General features: G+C 39.2%; 1 protein-coding gene across 2 annotated transcripts in view; it reads right to left on the bottom strand.

Annotated features, from left to right (window-relative positions):
• Window positions 1-15,282, bottom strand: part of LOC131431176 (hemicentin-1-like) — a 400,232-nt gene that overhangs the window by 134,065 nt on the left and 250,885 nt on the right. For both annotated transcript variants that reach the window (XM_058596735.1, XM_058596736.1), the window contains one exon: window positions 7,339-7,455. In XM_058596735.1, coding sequence (XP_058452718.1) covers window positions 7,339-7,455 — 117 coding nt within the window. The remainder of the gene's footprint in view (window positions 1-7,338; window positions 7,456-15,282) is intronic.

Raw genomic sequence — 15,282 nt, 5'->3', positions numbered from 1 at the left:
TTACTTCCTAGACAAATCCTACCTACTAGCATGTACTTTGTTTTCAACGCATTCACCACCAGCCCAACCTTTGCTGCTTCGCGTTTCAGGCGTGTGTACAACTCTGCCACCGTTCCAAAGTTTCTCGCGATAATGTCCATATCATCCGCAAGCACACAAATTGACTGAACTGGCGATGTTGAATAGTAGGCATGAGAGTCCGTCACCTTGTCGCAGTCCTCGGCGAGATCCGAATGAATTGGGTAGTTCACCCCAGGCCCTTACGCAGTTTTGCACACTGTCCATCGTCGCTCTGATCTATCGTATGCTGCTTTGAAGTCGATGAACAGGTGATGCGTTGGGACCTGGTATTCACGGCATTTTTGGAGGATTTGCCGCACGGTGAAGATCTGGTCCGTTGTCGATCGGCCATCGATGAAGCCGGCTTGATAACTTCTAACGAACTCATTCGTTTTAGGTGACAGACGACGGAAGATGATCTGGGATAGCACTTTGTAGGCGGCATTCAGAATTGTAACCGCTCGGAAGTTCTCCCATTCCAAATGGTCGCCTTTCTTGTGAATGGGTCAAATTACCCCTTCCTTCCACTCCTCTGGTAGCTGTTCGGTTTCCCAGATCCTGATTATTAATCGGTGCAAACACGCAGCCAACTTTTCTGGGCCCATCTTGATGAGTTCAGCTGCGATGCCATCCTTACCAGCTGTTTTGTTGGTTTTGAGCTGGTGCACGGTATCCTTAACTACCCTCAGTGTGAGAGCTGGATCATTTCCGTCTTCTGCTGCACTGACGTAGTCGTTTCCTCCGTCATCTTGAACCCCCATGCCTACGTTCTCCGCGCCGGAGGTGCTCATCGAAGTGCTGCTTCCACCTTTTAATCACTTCACGTCCATCCGTTAAGAGGCTTCCGTCCTTATCCCTGCACATTTCGGCTCGCGGTACAGGGCCGTAGAGGGATTTGTTGAGCTTCTTGTAGAATTTCCGTGTTTCTTGAGAGCGGTACAACAGTTCCATTTCCTCGCACTCCACTTCTTCCAGGTGGCGTTTGTTCTCCCGAAAGATGCGGGCCTGCTGTTTCCGCTTCTGTTTGTATCGTTCCACGTTCTGCCGGGTTTCATGCTTCTGCATTGCCGCCCGCGCTGCATTCTTCTCCTCCAAAATCACTCTGCACTCTTCGTCAAACCATTAGTTCCGTCGACTTCGTTCCACGTACCCGACGGTGCACTCGGCTGCGTTGTTTATGGCTGCTTTTACTCTACTCCAGCAGTCTTCTAGGGGAGCCACATCGAGATGGCCATCGTCTGGCAACACTGTCTCGAGATTCTGCGCGTATTCTGAGGCGACATCCGGTTGCTTCAATCGCTCTATGCTGTACCGTGGCGGTAGTTAGTACCGTGCATTGTTGATGACGGAGAGTTTTGGGCGCAGTTTCACCATCACCAGATAGTGGTCAGAGTCGACGTTAGCGCCACGATAGGTCCTGACGTCGATAATCAATCAGAACGTGGTCGATTTGCGATTCCGTCTGCTGTGGTGATCTCCAGGTGTAACGATAAGGGAGGCTATGTTGGAAGAAGGTGCTACGAATGGCCATGTTCTTGGAGGCGGCAAAATCGTTGAGTCGTAAGCCGTTTTCGTTTGTTAGCTGGTGGGCGCTGAACTTTCCAATCGTCGGTCCGAACTCCTCCTCCTGGCCTACCTGAGCGTTCAGATCTCCTATGATGATCTTGACGTCGTGGCTTGGGCAACAGTCGTACTCACGTTTGAGCTGCGCGTAAAATGCGTCCTTGTCATCATCGGTGCTTCCGGAGTGAGGGCTGTGCGCGTTGATTATGCTAAAGTTGAAGAAACGGCCCTTGATCCTCAACCTGCACATTCTTTCGACGATCGGCCACCAACCGATCATGCGCCTCTGCATATCACTCATCACGATGAAAGCTGTTCCCAGCTCGCGTGTATTGCCGCAGCTCTGGTAGATGCACGGAACGACCGAAATTAGCTCTGTGCCTAATTCGTATTACTGTTTTTGATTTAGTTGATTTCAACAACAAAATTTCCAAAATAACTATAAAATTAGTTAAAATTGAGAATTTACTTTGCTGAAAAAAACTCTTATTTTTAGAGAATGTGTTTAGTTGGCGAATATTCAGGACACAAACCAGCAATATTTCAATTCAACACGTAATTCTCATTGACAACTAATTTTGTTATTAAAATCAGAAAGTTTGTTTCTATTTATCTATCACCGTCATTACTGAAGGACAGCACAAAGAAAACAAAAATAAAATTGGTTTTATTAACAAGTTTATTAGCCAAAAACTCATGAGAAGTGTCAAAGCAAAACAAACCATTAAAAAGCTAAAAGGGACAGTCTTGTTGAAACTGTTCGCAAATTGTTTTGATGTTTTTCGCATGTGTTATGATATTTCCATATATAAATTTCTAAACCGATATGTAAAATGACGTGGGTAATAATGTTTTTACGCGGAACAATGAAGTGAGTTTCGAATGTTGCACTCTAATTGTACACGTCAAATGATGTTTTTGTATCTTCTCATTCCGGGCTACGCCGTCCGGTGTACTACTTGTATTCGGTTTTTGTTTTCTGAGTGCTCAAAGTTTTCAGTGAGAGAGTCAATTTCGCGAAGTCGAATGAAGAAAACAGCGATTTAGAAGAAAAATTTTCAAAAAGAAGTTTATGTTTCGCTTATGTCTTTTTCTCCAATACAACATCGTATTTATACCTGCCAATATAGAAAAGATAACTGCGACTGAAACTTTTTTCGGTAGTAGTGTGCCATCTAGTGGCTAGTAGTCATTACGGTGTTAACGTGACAGAGCGCCATATAGCTGCAAATTGCAGAAACCAATTCAATCATTTATGTTGGTTGAAAACAACGTTTTATTTTTCCAATTCAACTAAAAAAATAGCTATTTCAACAAATATTTTATTATTATTAAAGGAATCAGAAAAAAAAATCTAAATTAGCAAAAGTAAGATTTTTTTAGTTGTCTCAAAAAATAACTAACTAAAATCAGAAATTCAACTAATTTTTTCGCCAAAATGCTGATTTCGGTCTTTCCGTGTGGTATGATCACCTCTAAACGTTCGCACCATAGATCCTGTCTAACACACCTCTTGCAGCGCTATGATGCCGAACCCGCGGTCCTTCAGTAGATCGGCGAGTATGCAGGTGCTCCCGATGAAGTTGAGAGATCGGCAGTTCCATGTACCGAGCTTCCAATCACAAGTCCTTTTCCGTCGCAGGAATCGTTGCCATTGGTCTCGATTCGTATTACTCTCTTGCTGATTTTCCGTTGCAATAGCTTTTTTTACGGCTGGCTCTCAGGGCCAGACACCAACCCCCTAGAGTCCTTCACCGGCACTCGTAGGTCGATCAGCCGCCCCTAACATGGGGAACAGAAGCTGTTGTGAGCCGCTCCTAACCTGGAGAACAGACGCTCAGGCTTGCAGAAGCAAACTCCCCCTTCCCTGTCAGCCTACGATCAAAGTTCCTAGCCCAGTCGGTTCCGCGGGGAGGTAGGGATAGGAGTTACTGGGAAGAGGCTGATGACCTCAATGGGGTCTGTGTTGCGCGTTACCCAGCCTTTACCAACCACCGGACACATAATTTTCGATTTGAAATTTTTAACGGATTCTTAAAACATACCTTATTATTGATATCTATATTTCTATAATACTTTTTATTGCTTATTAAAATTAAATTCACTGTAAATATAAACAAAACTTTTATTATATGTAGCGCAAAAATCAAATAATCTCAAATAATAACTCTAAAGTCAGTGTCAACATCCGTTATTATGTATTGCAGGGTGTCAAGTTTTGAGACAATACCCGCGGTTCCTAAATTTTGGATTTTGGGATGGTCACTTCATCTTGATTTGGTACAAAAACTAAAGCATGTTTTTCTAAGTCAGAAATTTGGAATGATAGCTGAAGATTGAAGATATATAAGGGTATAGATAAATTGAGTTAAAACGTAGGTCTGGTTTCACTCCATAGGATTTCCGTTTTAGCATCGCAGCTTCCGAAATTTTGAGGTTTGGGTCGGTCATTTCTTCGTGACTTTTTACGAAAACTATTGCATATTTTTCCAAACCACAAAATTGTAGGAATTCTAGCTAAAAGTTGAAGCTACACAACTAACTTGAATAAAAAACTAAAATGTGATGTATGCTTTTTTCAACATCCTAAAAATGTCCGGCTTAACCCCGCTCTCCTTTATTCTGAATTGATGTGTTTTTTTCTTCCGTACCAGCACGTATCGTTGCATACCGGTTTTGCATCATTTTGTATGACTGTTTGAAAGTTTTGACACTCATCGTCCTATAATTTTGGATCCGAAAGGCGGATCTGGATGAAATTGCACAGTATCTTTTAAGACAATGAGAGCTTTAATTTGAATCATAATTTATGAAAATCGGTTCAACCGTTCCTGAGAAATCGAAGTAAGTTCCGTTTTTAGAGCTTTTCTTCACTATTACCGGTGGATTTATATATCCACTAACTAACAAGGTCTGCCCAATAAACGAATTTATCAGTAAGTTTTATAAAAATGTGCACCTCGTTTCGTCATCACTTGTGAAAAAAAATTCTCATGACAACGAATTTTTTTCACTTATCGCGCTTTAATACCGGAACCGGAAGTCGGATCAGGATCAACTTCTCCGAGACTTTTTAAAGAAGACGTTTTTTTTGCATCTTAGCTTGTGAAAATTCGTTGAGAAAATCCAAATCGTTTATAGCGCTTTGTGTCTTGCTGTCTAGCAACAACCTATCTTTGGCATGCTACGCGTAGGACTGAAACATTAGCTATAATTTCGCTTCTATTTGTAGATTCGTGTGCTGCCAACAGTTTCGCTTTTGATCGATTGACCAATCAGAGGGATGCTTTCCCTTTGATATATCACTTACTCCTTGAAAACCGCCGTCTATGGCATCGAAATCCGGTATACCGGAGATTTTTAGCAGAGAAAATAGCACACTGCTCGCTACTGATCAACATTTCAATCATATATAGTTAAAAATACGTGACTTGATACATTCAAATCGAAACCTCAGAAATATTTCCAATCAAATGACGAAACAATATTAATAATTGATACAAAATAGACTGAGCTGTAAGCAGAGATGTCCATCTTCTCTGTGTGACGAAGAGCAAGCAAAATTTCTTCCCACGCACTGACAACTTCAACGAGAGCTCTTCTCTTTCACATTTATACACCACTGTTGTATAAAGTGTGCACGCATCATGAGTGCGTTTGTTTATTTCCTTTTACCTCCTTTACTTAATCGCACTTAAGTGCTAGAGCATTAGCTAATAAATTCTCTGAGGTGTATGCAGATACTTTCACAGAGGTGTACACGCCGGTGAGCACTCAGCTGTATGGTTTGCGTAGAATAAGCGTGGACACGCAAAATCAGCTAAATAAAATAATTTATCATAAAATTTTCGGTTTTCCTTGGAAATTTTTCATAGCAAGGTCAGATCTGCTCTCTATTAATTGAAGTTCACAGAAGTGTTCGCTCACCATCACGCGCCAGTGGTCACTTGGGTGTATTTAGACGAGAGCGCGTGAGAGCGATTCATGCGAAGAGAATGTGTTTCACTCGCGCCAGCTGCTTTAACTACAAGCACACACTCAAATGCTGTCTATTCGTCACTGAGAAGAAGTGCGCTTTCCTCTTTGTGCGATGCTTCGTTTTTTGCATCCTCGGTGTGGACAAGAATCTGACGCCAGCGTGTACCACTCTGGTGAAATGCCATCTCTGGCTGTAAGTGTTTAAAACCAGACCAAATTTCTACGTGTATTTTTCCTTTAGTTTCTGATTTGTACCGCTATATAGAAAATAAAGATATGTTCCACATCAAAAATGTACAAACAGACATACACACACTGTCATTTTGTGATATCGATGAACTAAGTCGAATGGTATATGACATTGGGTTTTTGCAGTGATTACATAGCCTTTCGATATAAGAAAGGCAAACATGGACAAAAACTGCCGATTTTTCATGGGTTTACCTTTACCCGTACTGACGAAACTACCCATGCAGCATCAATCATAATAACCCATGAGTCAGCACACAAAATTTGACAGCTCTATCAGTCGAACTCTAACCGTGAAGGCAAAAAACAGGGACGCAACTCCGTTCAGAAGTGTGTGTGCTCAAAGAATGGTACCTCGCCGCATCGAAAACGGAGATCGTTCGGCACTTTGTGGACACCGGATACGACCGTTCCGGCATTTACGATACCTCGGCACTATTAGACAACAATCATAGTATCGGAAGAAAATTCGGTTCCGTACGGCCGACGACCCTGAGCGACAAGAAGTTCCAACAAAGGAAGACCGAAGGAAAAGTGGGTAAATCGCTGTGTGCGCATGGCCGGAAGGTCTATGCAATCGGCCAAAGAATGAAAAACTACCTGGCGAACATCAACATTCATGTCATAAAACGGAAGTCAACGGAAGAAATGGTCAACTCGATTTTCCCGACAAATCGCGACGTGGCGGTGGTGATGGACGACGAGACCTGTCTCATCCTGGATGGCAACGACTGGCAGGGGACTTCGTATTTTACTTAACTTAAGTAGGCTTTATCAATTTACAATTCCTGACCACTATCTTGTGGCGGTTTGTATGCGCTCAAACTATCGTCGGTGCTGAACATTCGTCGCACTTTAACACCGAGACTCAATCTCGAGCGGCTACGTAGCGTTCGTACTGCCGAAGAATACGCGCATCAGTTGGAGTTAGTTAACGTTTTTAACAACCGTTGTTGAAATTTTAACAACCGTTGTTGAAATTTTAACAAAAACCTGTCATGAAAAACGTTTTATCTTTTTTTTTTTTTTGCCGTGCAACTCTCCAAGCTGACTTGACATTTTGAACAAACTACATTATACATCACAGTTCCATCCGCCTGTCATTGCAAAGCCATTAAAAATTCGACGGATGGCAACATTTTATCGACACATAAATCTTACTGTTACTGGTAAAACGGAAATCTATCCGCGACAGCGATCAATTTGTATGTCAATAGTTTACGTTTCAAACTGATCGGGAAACTGTGTCGGCGAATCTCGCTCCGGTTGGTACCGCTCTGTTCGGTACAAATTACTTCCGATAGTTTCCTCGATTTGCACAGTTCCATTAGCATAATGCACTTTCGGTGTAACCACCATCCGACCAACAGCCTGAGTTGTTATCCCTCCCACCGCGAAAGGTCAAACCGCTAATGTTTCTGCTGCTGCTGCTGCAAAACCGGCTGTCGCTCGGAAGAACGACGGTCGCGGTTGATAACCTTTACTCACCTGGTGAGGACACTTCGCAGGGCAACGTGATGGTATCGCCGACGGCAAATTTGAATGCTTCCGACCGGGTGATGAACAGCGGTTCCGCCTTGTTCAGTATTTGGCTGGCTGCTTCACCTGCAAAAAAAAAAACAGAAAACCCGTGATCAATCCTAGTCGATGATTTGTTAAAGTGCGGGGGAGGGAGGGGTGAGGCTTGAATGTGGTTGAAAAATGAGCTCAAAAATATTTGAACCTAATGGCAGAGCATTCCACGTTCCGCGCTGTTGGGTAGGCAAGTGCGCGAAATCAATTCACAGCAAATGAAGTGCACACTTGCAGTTTTTGTTCGGAGTTGCTAGGCAGCGGAGGAACAGTGCTATTACCGAGATATGATCTTTATGAATACGAAAAGCTTCAAAAGTGGCTCGGATAACAAAAAAAATGAGAAAGGAAATTGAAGAAAAATGAAAGCAAAAATGCTCGCGGATGGTTTCTCAAAGGCGCTGAGTTTTCCATGCAATTTCATTTGGCCATTATTTATGAGTGCACAATTTTAATTGCCATCAGCTCTCTCTCTTCTTTCATCTATCGGATCGACTAGACCTTTTTCGTATCTTTCACTGTACTTCAATGAAACTTTCGTCTTGGAAACTTCTTGAATGCTATTACTGATCTTTTGCCGGGAACGGTTATGCTATCCGGCTGCATAACTGCTGATTTCTGTACAGACACGATGATGACGGCTGGATGACGGAATGTTAGCTGTTTTGCAACGAGTGCGATAGCGAGAAATTATTCAAGTGGCAATAGAAAATTGAATTGCTTTGCGCAAATACACTATCAATTAGTGTTGAATAAGGAAATAATAGTTTGCATTTTTTGTTTGCTCGGCAAACTAGAAATGTGAATAAAATTGACAGTTTCTCATTTCTCACGACAAAATTCTAGTGACGAATGGTCATGGTATATTATTTTGACATTTGAAAAATTATCCATCTTTTAAGGTGCTATTCAGATTTCTTTGGTTAATTTCTAAAGCTACTAAAAAACGTTTCTTTTGAGGGGAACTGTTCTTTGCTCCATAATTTCGAGCCCAAAAAAGTTAGGCAACCTGCATAATTCGTTTGAGTATCGAGTGGATTAATGCGTAGTTTTTGGTCTCTGCATAATCTAATTTTAGTTACTCTGTTAATCAAACAAATATTTCTCCAGAAACATATCCGTTCTCACGACGTGATTTCGAATGATAATGAAACGCTTGTCCATTTAATCGGCAGAAAATATCTCAAACAAATTTTTTGACGTACATACGTCTTATTTTACTATGAGACGTCTTTTGGGAATTCGCACAGAGGAAGAGTGGTTAGAACTTAATCGTGAATATCTCGAGTTGTACTAAACTAAATAATTTTTTTTCCGACGTATAAAATATTATCAGCAAGATAACTATAAATAAAAACCGAGAAATTCTAACTGAGATTCTGGAATTGAATTCTAAAAGTTAATTTTGTTACAATATTCAGAAGCTGGATTCTGGTTCACCTGAATTCTGAGCTTAAGGTGAAATGTAGTGGAATGCGAAAATAGCGTTTTTGATCAATTATTCAAAAACTAGACCGATTTTCGAAAAACCAAAAAATTAAATTTATCATAACTAAGTATTCTTAGAATTTTGAAATTTTGCTTTGCCAAGCCGTAATTGGTTTTTGAAATGTATAAACGGTAATTGTTCCGTTCCACGGGGATGATTTTAGAACTGAAAAGTAGTGTTTGTAGCAGAATTTCACAAAGAATCTGAAAATGCAACTCAAAATTATGAAATTTTAGCTAAAACAATCGAAATTTGAATAAGTTTACATAAACTTTTCCGCATTTTGTTTTATTGCTTGCGCGCTGCTGTTTCGTATTGAGGTGGTGTGAGAAATGCACGGTGGGCACGATGGCATTATATCGTGAGCAAAAATTACATATAAAATTATGACGCGAATTTATGCAACATTGGGTTTTGTGTTGAAATAAAAACGAGTTGAATACAATAAAATGGGTATTGTAAGAAATTGTTTATTTTCTAAGTAACTGTCATTTATAATGCTAATAATATCCAATTATGTTCAGTTCAATGCATTGATGTTGCTGAAGCAATAAAGCCTGGCTGTGTGATATCGTATAACAGGTATTATTTTAGATTGTAGCAAATTTTATAGCAAAACTATAACTTCTTCATTGACAAGCTACTGAATGAAATACAAACCAAGTATTATCGTGATACAAACAATGTGATAAACATTGAAAAACAACAGGCATATACTTGGTTAGCAAGTTGGTCAATACATATACATATAACCTCATGTTAGTCATCCATAATTACTCATGATTTATAGCTCTAGTGTAATAGTAATCACTAACAATAACGATTGAATTAGCATATATTCAAAGTGTGAAGGATTCAAAAATCCATTACGTCCAGTCCTTTTTACAAGCCAACATAACGAGAGGTAAGCCCACACACGCTCAATCATTGAAAAAAGCTCTTGTTTCTATGTGTCCGTTTTTCTTGGTATGCTTTGTACGACGGTTCGTTCAACTGAAGCGGATAAAATTTTGCACGCATTTTATGACGCTACATTTCACCTTAAGTTCTGAGGACAGAAGGCCACGTATTGAGTTTTAAATCGACCACGTGACTCGCTCAATTCCCTTTGCGCATCGTATTTCTCTTGTACTCTCTCGTATATGAGCAAACTGTACCGGGTTGCCAGCATACATTTTATTATTTTGATGAGAATTTTTATCACATTAATCTATCGTATGGGTTGGACATTACATGGATTTCAATGAACAATGAAAAAATATTCAACTTTCATCAAGATTGAATGTATGTGTGTTTGGCAGCCTTGTCGAGCCAATTTTATTTCTCTCTCCTTTTTTAGAATGCTATCAGGAAACCAAAGCGAAAAAAAATGGCGGATGCATTGAAACTGACTTTGTTTCACAGAAAAATACAAAACTTTATTTTTATCGCGATAACATATATGTTTTTATGTACTAATCGCATCTAAACTAAATTATCTAGACTTTGTCACGGTAGATTTATGATACAATCCTACAAAGCCGAGATATTCGATGAACAAGTAGAGGTATGCATTTCCGAGCGTTCCAATTTTCAGCAGTTCTTCAGTCAGAAGAAAATACAACACGACCGCTAAACTCAATGAGTCATTCTGAAAATTTCACAGAATATTCTCAACTAAATTTCGAAGACATTGTCAGGTGGGTTTTTGTATATTCTGCACCGTTTCCAAGAAAATTTAATTTGAAACAGGAAAATAGCAAAAAACCTACCACTTCACGGTACTGTCCTCAGCCCTTAAGGTGAAATGTAGCGTCATAAAATGCGCGCAAAACTTTATCCGCTTCAGTTGAACGAACCGTCGCACAAAGCATACCAAGAAAAACTGACACATAGAAACAAGAACTTTTCTCAATGATTGAGCTCAGTGGGCTTACCTCTCGTTATATTGGCTTGTAAACAAGACTGGACGTAATGGATTTTTGAATCCTTCACACTTTGAATAATTCAATCGTTATTGTTAGTGATTACTCTTACACTAGAGCTATAAATCATGAGTAATTATGAATGACTAACATGAGGTTATATGTATATGTATTGACCAACTTGCTAACCAAGTATATGCCTGTTGTTTTTCAATGTTTATCACATTGTTTGTATCACGATAATACTTGGTTTGTATTTCATTCAGTAGCTTATCAATGATGAAGTTATAGTTTTGCTATAAAAATTGCTACAATCTAAAATAATACCTGTTATACGATATCACACAGCCAGGCTTTATTGCTTCAGCAACATCAATGCATTAAACTCAACAGAATTGGACATTATTAGCATTATAAATGACAGTTACTTAGAAAATAAACAATTTCTTACAATACCCATTTTATTGTATTCAACTCGTTTTTATTTCAACACTAAACCCAATGTTGCATAAATTCGCGTCATAATTTTATATGTAATTTTTGCTCACGATATAATGCCACCGTGCCCACCGTGCATTTCTCACACCACCTCAATACGAAATGCGGAAAAGTTTATGTAAACTTTTTATATTTCGGTTGTTTTAGCTAAAATTTTATAATTTTGAGTTGCATTTTCAGATTCTTTGTGAAATTCTGGTACAAACACTACTTTTCAGTTCTAAAATCATCCCCGTGGAACGGAACAGTTACCGTTTATACATTTCAAAAACCAATTACGGTTCGGCAAAGCAAAATTTCAAAATTCTAAGAATACTTAGTTATGATAAATTTGATTTCGAACACTTAAGTGTTTTTGGTTTTTCGAAGTGTGTTTTAGAGAGCTATTTTCACGCTTCAAATCTGATTTTCTTATGAACGGTGACGAATATCAATAATAGTTGCACATAGTCAAATAGTTGAAGCTAGGTTCAAGCTGCGAGCATTTACCCTAGGAAAGAAGGTTGAGTTCTGCAAATTCTGCAAAAACATAGCTAATGTTTGTTTATTTATTCCCTCATAGTTTCGAACATATTTGACTTAAAAAAAATTTTTGGTGATAATTTTGGCTGCTTGTTTTTTTTTCTAATACGCTGCCGTTCTACGCATATCTGTCTTATATCCTAAGGAAATTCCTATATATTTGGGACAATTATGCTTGGAACGGCAATACAATGCTTATCATATCACAAGGCGTTTTAAGAAACCTTTTTCTATACCGAAAATTTACGAATTCACTAGTGTTATTCAGACTTTAGGAAGTTAACAAACAATTTTATGACAACCAAAAAATGTTAAGAAATCCGAATTCACTAGTATTTTTTGAATTTCAGAAGATAACAAACAATTTTCTGATAATTCAAAAGTATTTTAAGAAGCCGTATTTTAAAGAAAATTTCCGAATTCCCAAGTATTTTTCAGAATTTAAGAAGTTAACAAGAAATTTTCTGATAATCGAAAAGTATTTTAAGTTTCCGTTTTTATTAAAGAAAATTCCGAATTCAAAAGTATTATTCAGCCTTTAAGAAGTTAACAAACAATTTTCTGACAACCGAAAAGTGTTAAGAAATCCGAATTCACTAGTATTATTCAGATTTTAAGAAGTTAACAAACAATTTTCTGACAACCGAAAAGTGTTAAGAAATCCGAATTTACTAGTATTTTTTGAATTTCAGAAGATAACAAACAATTTTATGATAAATCAAAAGCATCTTAAGAAGCCGTATTTTAAAGAAAATTTCCGAATTCCCAAGTAATTTTCAGACTTTAAGAAGTTAACAAGGAATTTTCTGACAATTGAAAAATGTTCTAAGAAGCCCTTTTTCTTTTAAGAAAATTTCCGGGTTCAAAAGTATTATTCCGGCGAACGACAGCAACTTGGTTAAGACCGGGTATAAATAAACGATATTAAAAAAAAGTATTGTTCAGACTTTAAGAAGTCAACAAGCAGTTTTCTGACAATCAACGAGTGTTTTAAGAAGCCGGTTTTTGAAAAAAATTTGAATTCACAAGACTTTAAGAAGTTAACAAGCAATTTTCTGCCAATTTGTTAGAAAATGGTTTTCGAAGAAGACGTATGAAAATTTTCGACCGATTTCAAAATTTCAAGCAAAAAAAACTTTTGATAGGTATTAGTTAAATTTTAAGAAATATTCTGGTAAATAAAACCTACCAATGAGTTAGATTTTACAAAATCCTCTTCCTTATGAATGGTCAGAGACACCTTTTTATGGTAAATCCGAGTGAACCGCTGATTGCACCACTTCCACAAACCGCCTGCCGGTTCAAAAACTTTTTCGCAAATGTCGAAAATTTCTTTTTTCAAACATCCTCAGCAACATCGAACCTAGACTTGCTACTTGCTCGGGAAGTTAACGGAGTCAGTTTTGTCATCCATCACGATTTAATACGATTTGGTGAGCAACCCTGGGAAAAAATTTCTGGCATGGGCTTTTGGACTGGTGTTTTGCATTTCGTTCCTATGCATTTTTCCTTCGGTGCAAAAAGTTTATGCGCAAATAGCTTCAACTTTACATTTGCTTAGCGTTAGCAGATTAACATAAAGAGCTAAGTTTGAGTTGTCGACGAAACGTAGACGTGATCGTTACTTGGGTTACTCGTGTTGAGTGCCGAAAATGGGAAAAACATGTGGTCTTTACAGGTTAATTCGATTCCTTTTGCAACTTTCCTGTTTGAGTTTTAAGAGTTGTTCATGTATATTTTTCCTCGGCTCTGGGTTCTGGGATCAGGGCTCTGGGTTCTTGGCTCTTGGCTCTGAGTTCTTGGCTCTGAGCTCTTGGCTCTGAACTCTTGGCTCTGAGCTCTTGGCTCTGAGCTCTTGGCTCTGAGCTCTTGGCTCTGAGCTCTTGGCTCTGAGCCAAGGCTGTATGTTCTTGGCTCTTGGATCTGAGATTTTGACTCGGGACTCTTGGTATTGGAATCTTGGACCTTGGCTCTTCCCTCTTGACTCTTGGATTTTTTGTTTATTTCGTGTCTATTCGTCTGTAAATATCTCTAACGCATCAAGGGATGAATGAATATTGAACAACTTTTGCTAGATTGTAAACTGGCTCACTCAAGATTTGTAAGATCCACTGCAGTTAGCACCATAACATCTCTTTCTTCTTGAAAGTCATTTTTCAAACTGAATTGTAGCAACTTATTTCATGCAAAGCATCCTTAGTGTGCAAAAAACATCTCCCTGTAGGGTGAATAAAGCGTAGCTTTATTTTTTTTTTTTTTGTTCCCAAAGAGAATCCTTTTTTCGCCGGCACCAAACTTTTTCCTTTACGAAAAAAGCGAAGGACACGTTAGAGCAGAGATTAATTATACGATATGAAATAAGTTTGCCGTTCATGTTAATTATAAATCAGTGCGAAGGCCGGTTGTCCGGGCTGATCCATTTTCTTTTTTTTTCAGGCCGGCCATTGGAGCAAATATCGGCTCGATGGCCGGCCAGTGGAGTGTGGAAAAATGCAATGGGAAAAGTTCAATCATGTTGGCAGCAGCGTAACTGCGAGTAGTAGTAGTAGTAGTAGTAGTAGTAGTAGCAGCAGTAGCAGCGGCGAAATGAAAAATAATCTCCCTAGTAATGAGCAGTAGCAGCTCGTAGCGAGTGGGCACCACTCCGCCAGGAATAATTTATCAACGTCCAGATCTAGCGCTAATGGGTATCACCAGTTTAGCCAGTATTGAGCTCGAACAGGACGATGAATGAGGGAATGATGTACAGAGTAGAAAAAGAAGCAAAAAATAAAACAATAAGAATGATGATTGCTGCAGGAATTTGCATAACACGAGAAGCAACTCTCTGCAGGACCTGCTCGGAGCTGCTGAAAGCAACTTCAAATGATGATAAGATTATTTATCACCCGAGGTGCTTCGCAGAATGGAGCGAAGTAGACTAATTAGTTGTATAATGTTTCGCTGGAAAAGAAAAAGACAAATCGGTTTGCCGTTAAGTGGGCGTTCTGTAGCGTTCAGTTAGCTGCATCAAAGACACGTGTTCTGAAATCTCGTATTCTTTCTGTTTGTTTGCATTTTGCAACTTGATCACCATCCACTCTGCAACCAAGCGAAATTCCGTAACTATTCCGACGGACGCTTTCGCTACCCGATCTCGGCTCAGTTGTGAAGCAGTTGACCTCCTGGCAGCACTGACAAACGCCGCAGTAGCACGAAAAGGGGTTTCCGGTTTCATTAATTCCGGATCCGGTTTTTTTCTGAAATTGCACTTTCAAGTGAAAGTGTCAATAGAATACGGTGGATTTTATTTCTGAACGTTTAAAAAGCAGGTCATTTTTCACTGCTCTGGTGGCAGCGAGTCGAACGAGTAAGAAGGCACCACTATCTTGAAAAAAAAAAATTTCAACAGCTCATGAGGAGCATTACAAATCTCACACCTTTCCAACAGCTGTAAGGTATTTTCAT

This window comes from Malaya genurostris, chromosome 2 (assembly GCF_030247185.1).
Source record: "Malaya genurostris strain Urasoe2022 chromosome 2, Malgen_1.1, whole genome shotgun sequence".
In the NCBI taxonomy this organism is placed as follows: domain Eukaryota; kingdom Metazoa; phylum Arthropoda; class Insecta; order Diptera; family Culicidae; genus Malaya; species Malaya genurostris.
Note: the sequence above shows the minus strand (reverse complement) of the source record. Positions and strands in the feature narration are given on the sequence as shown.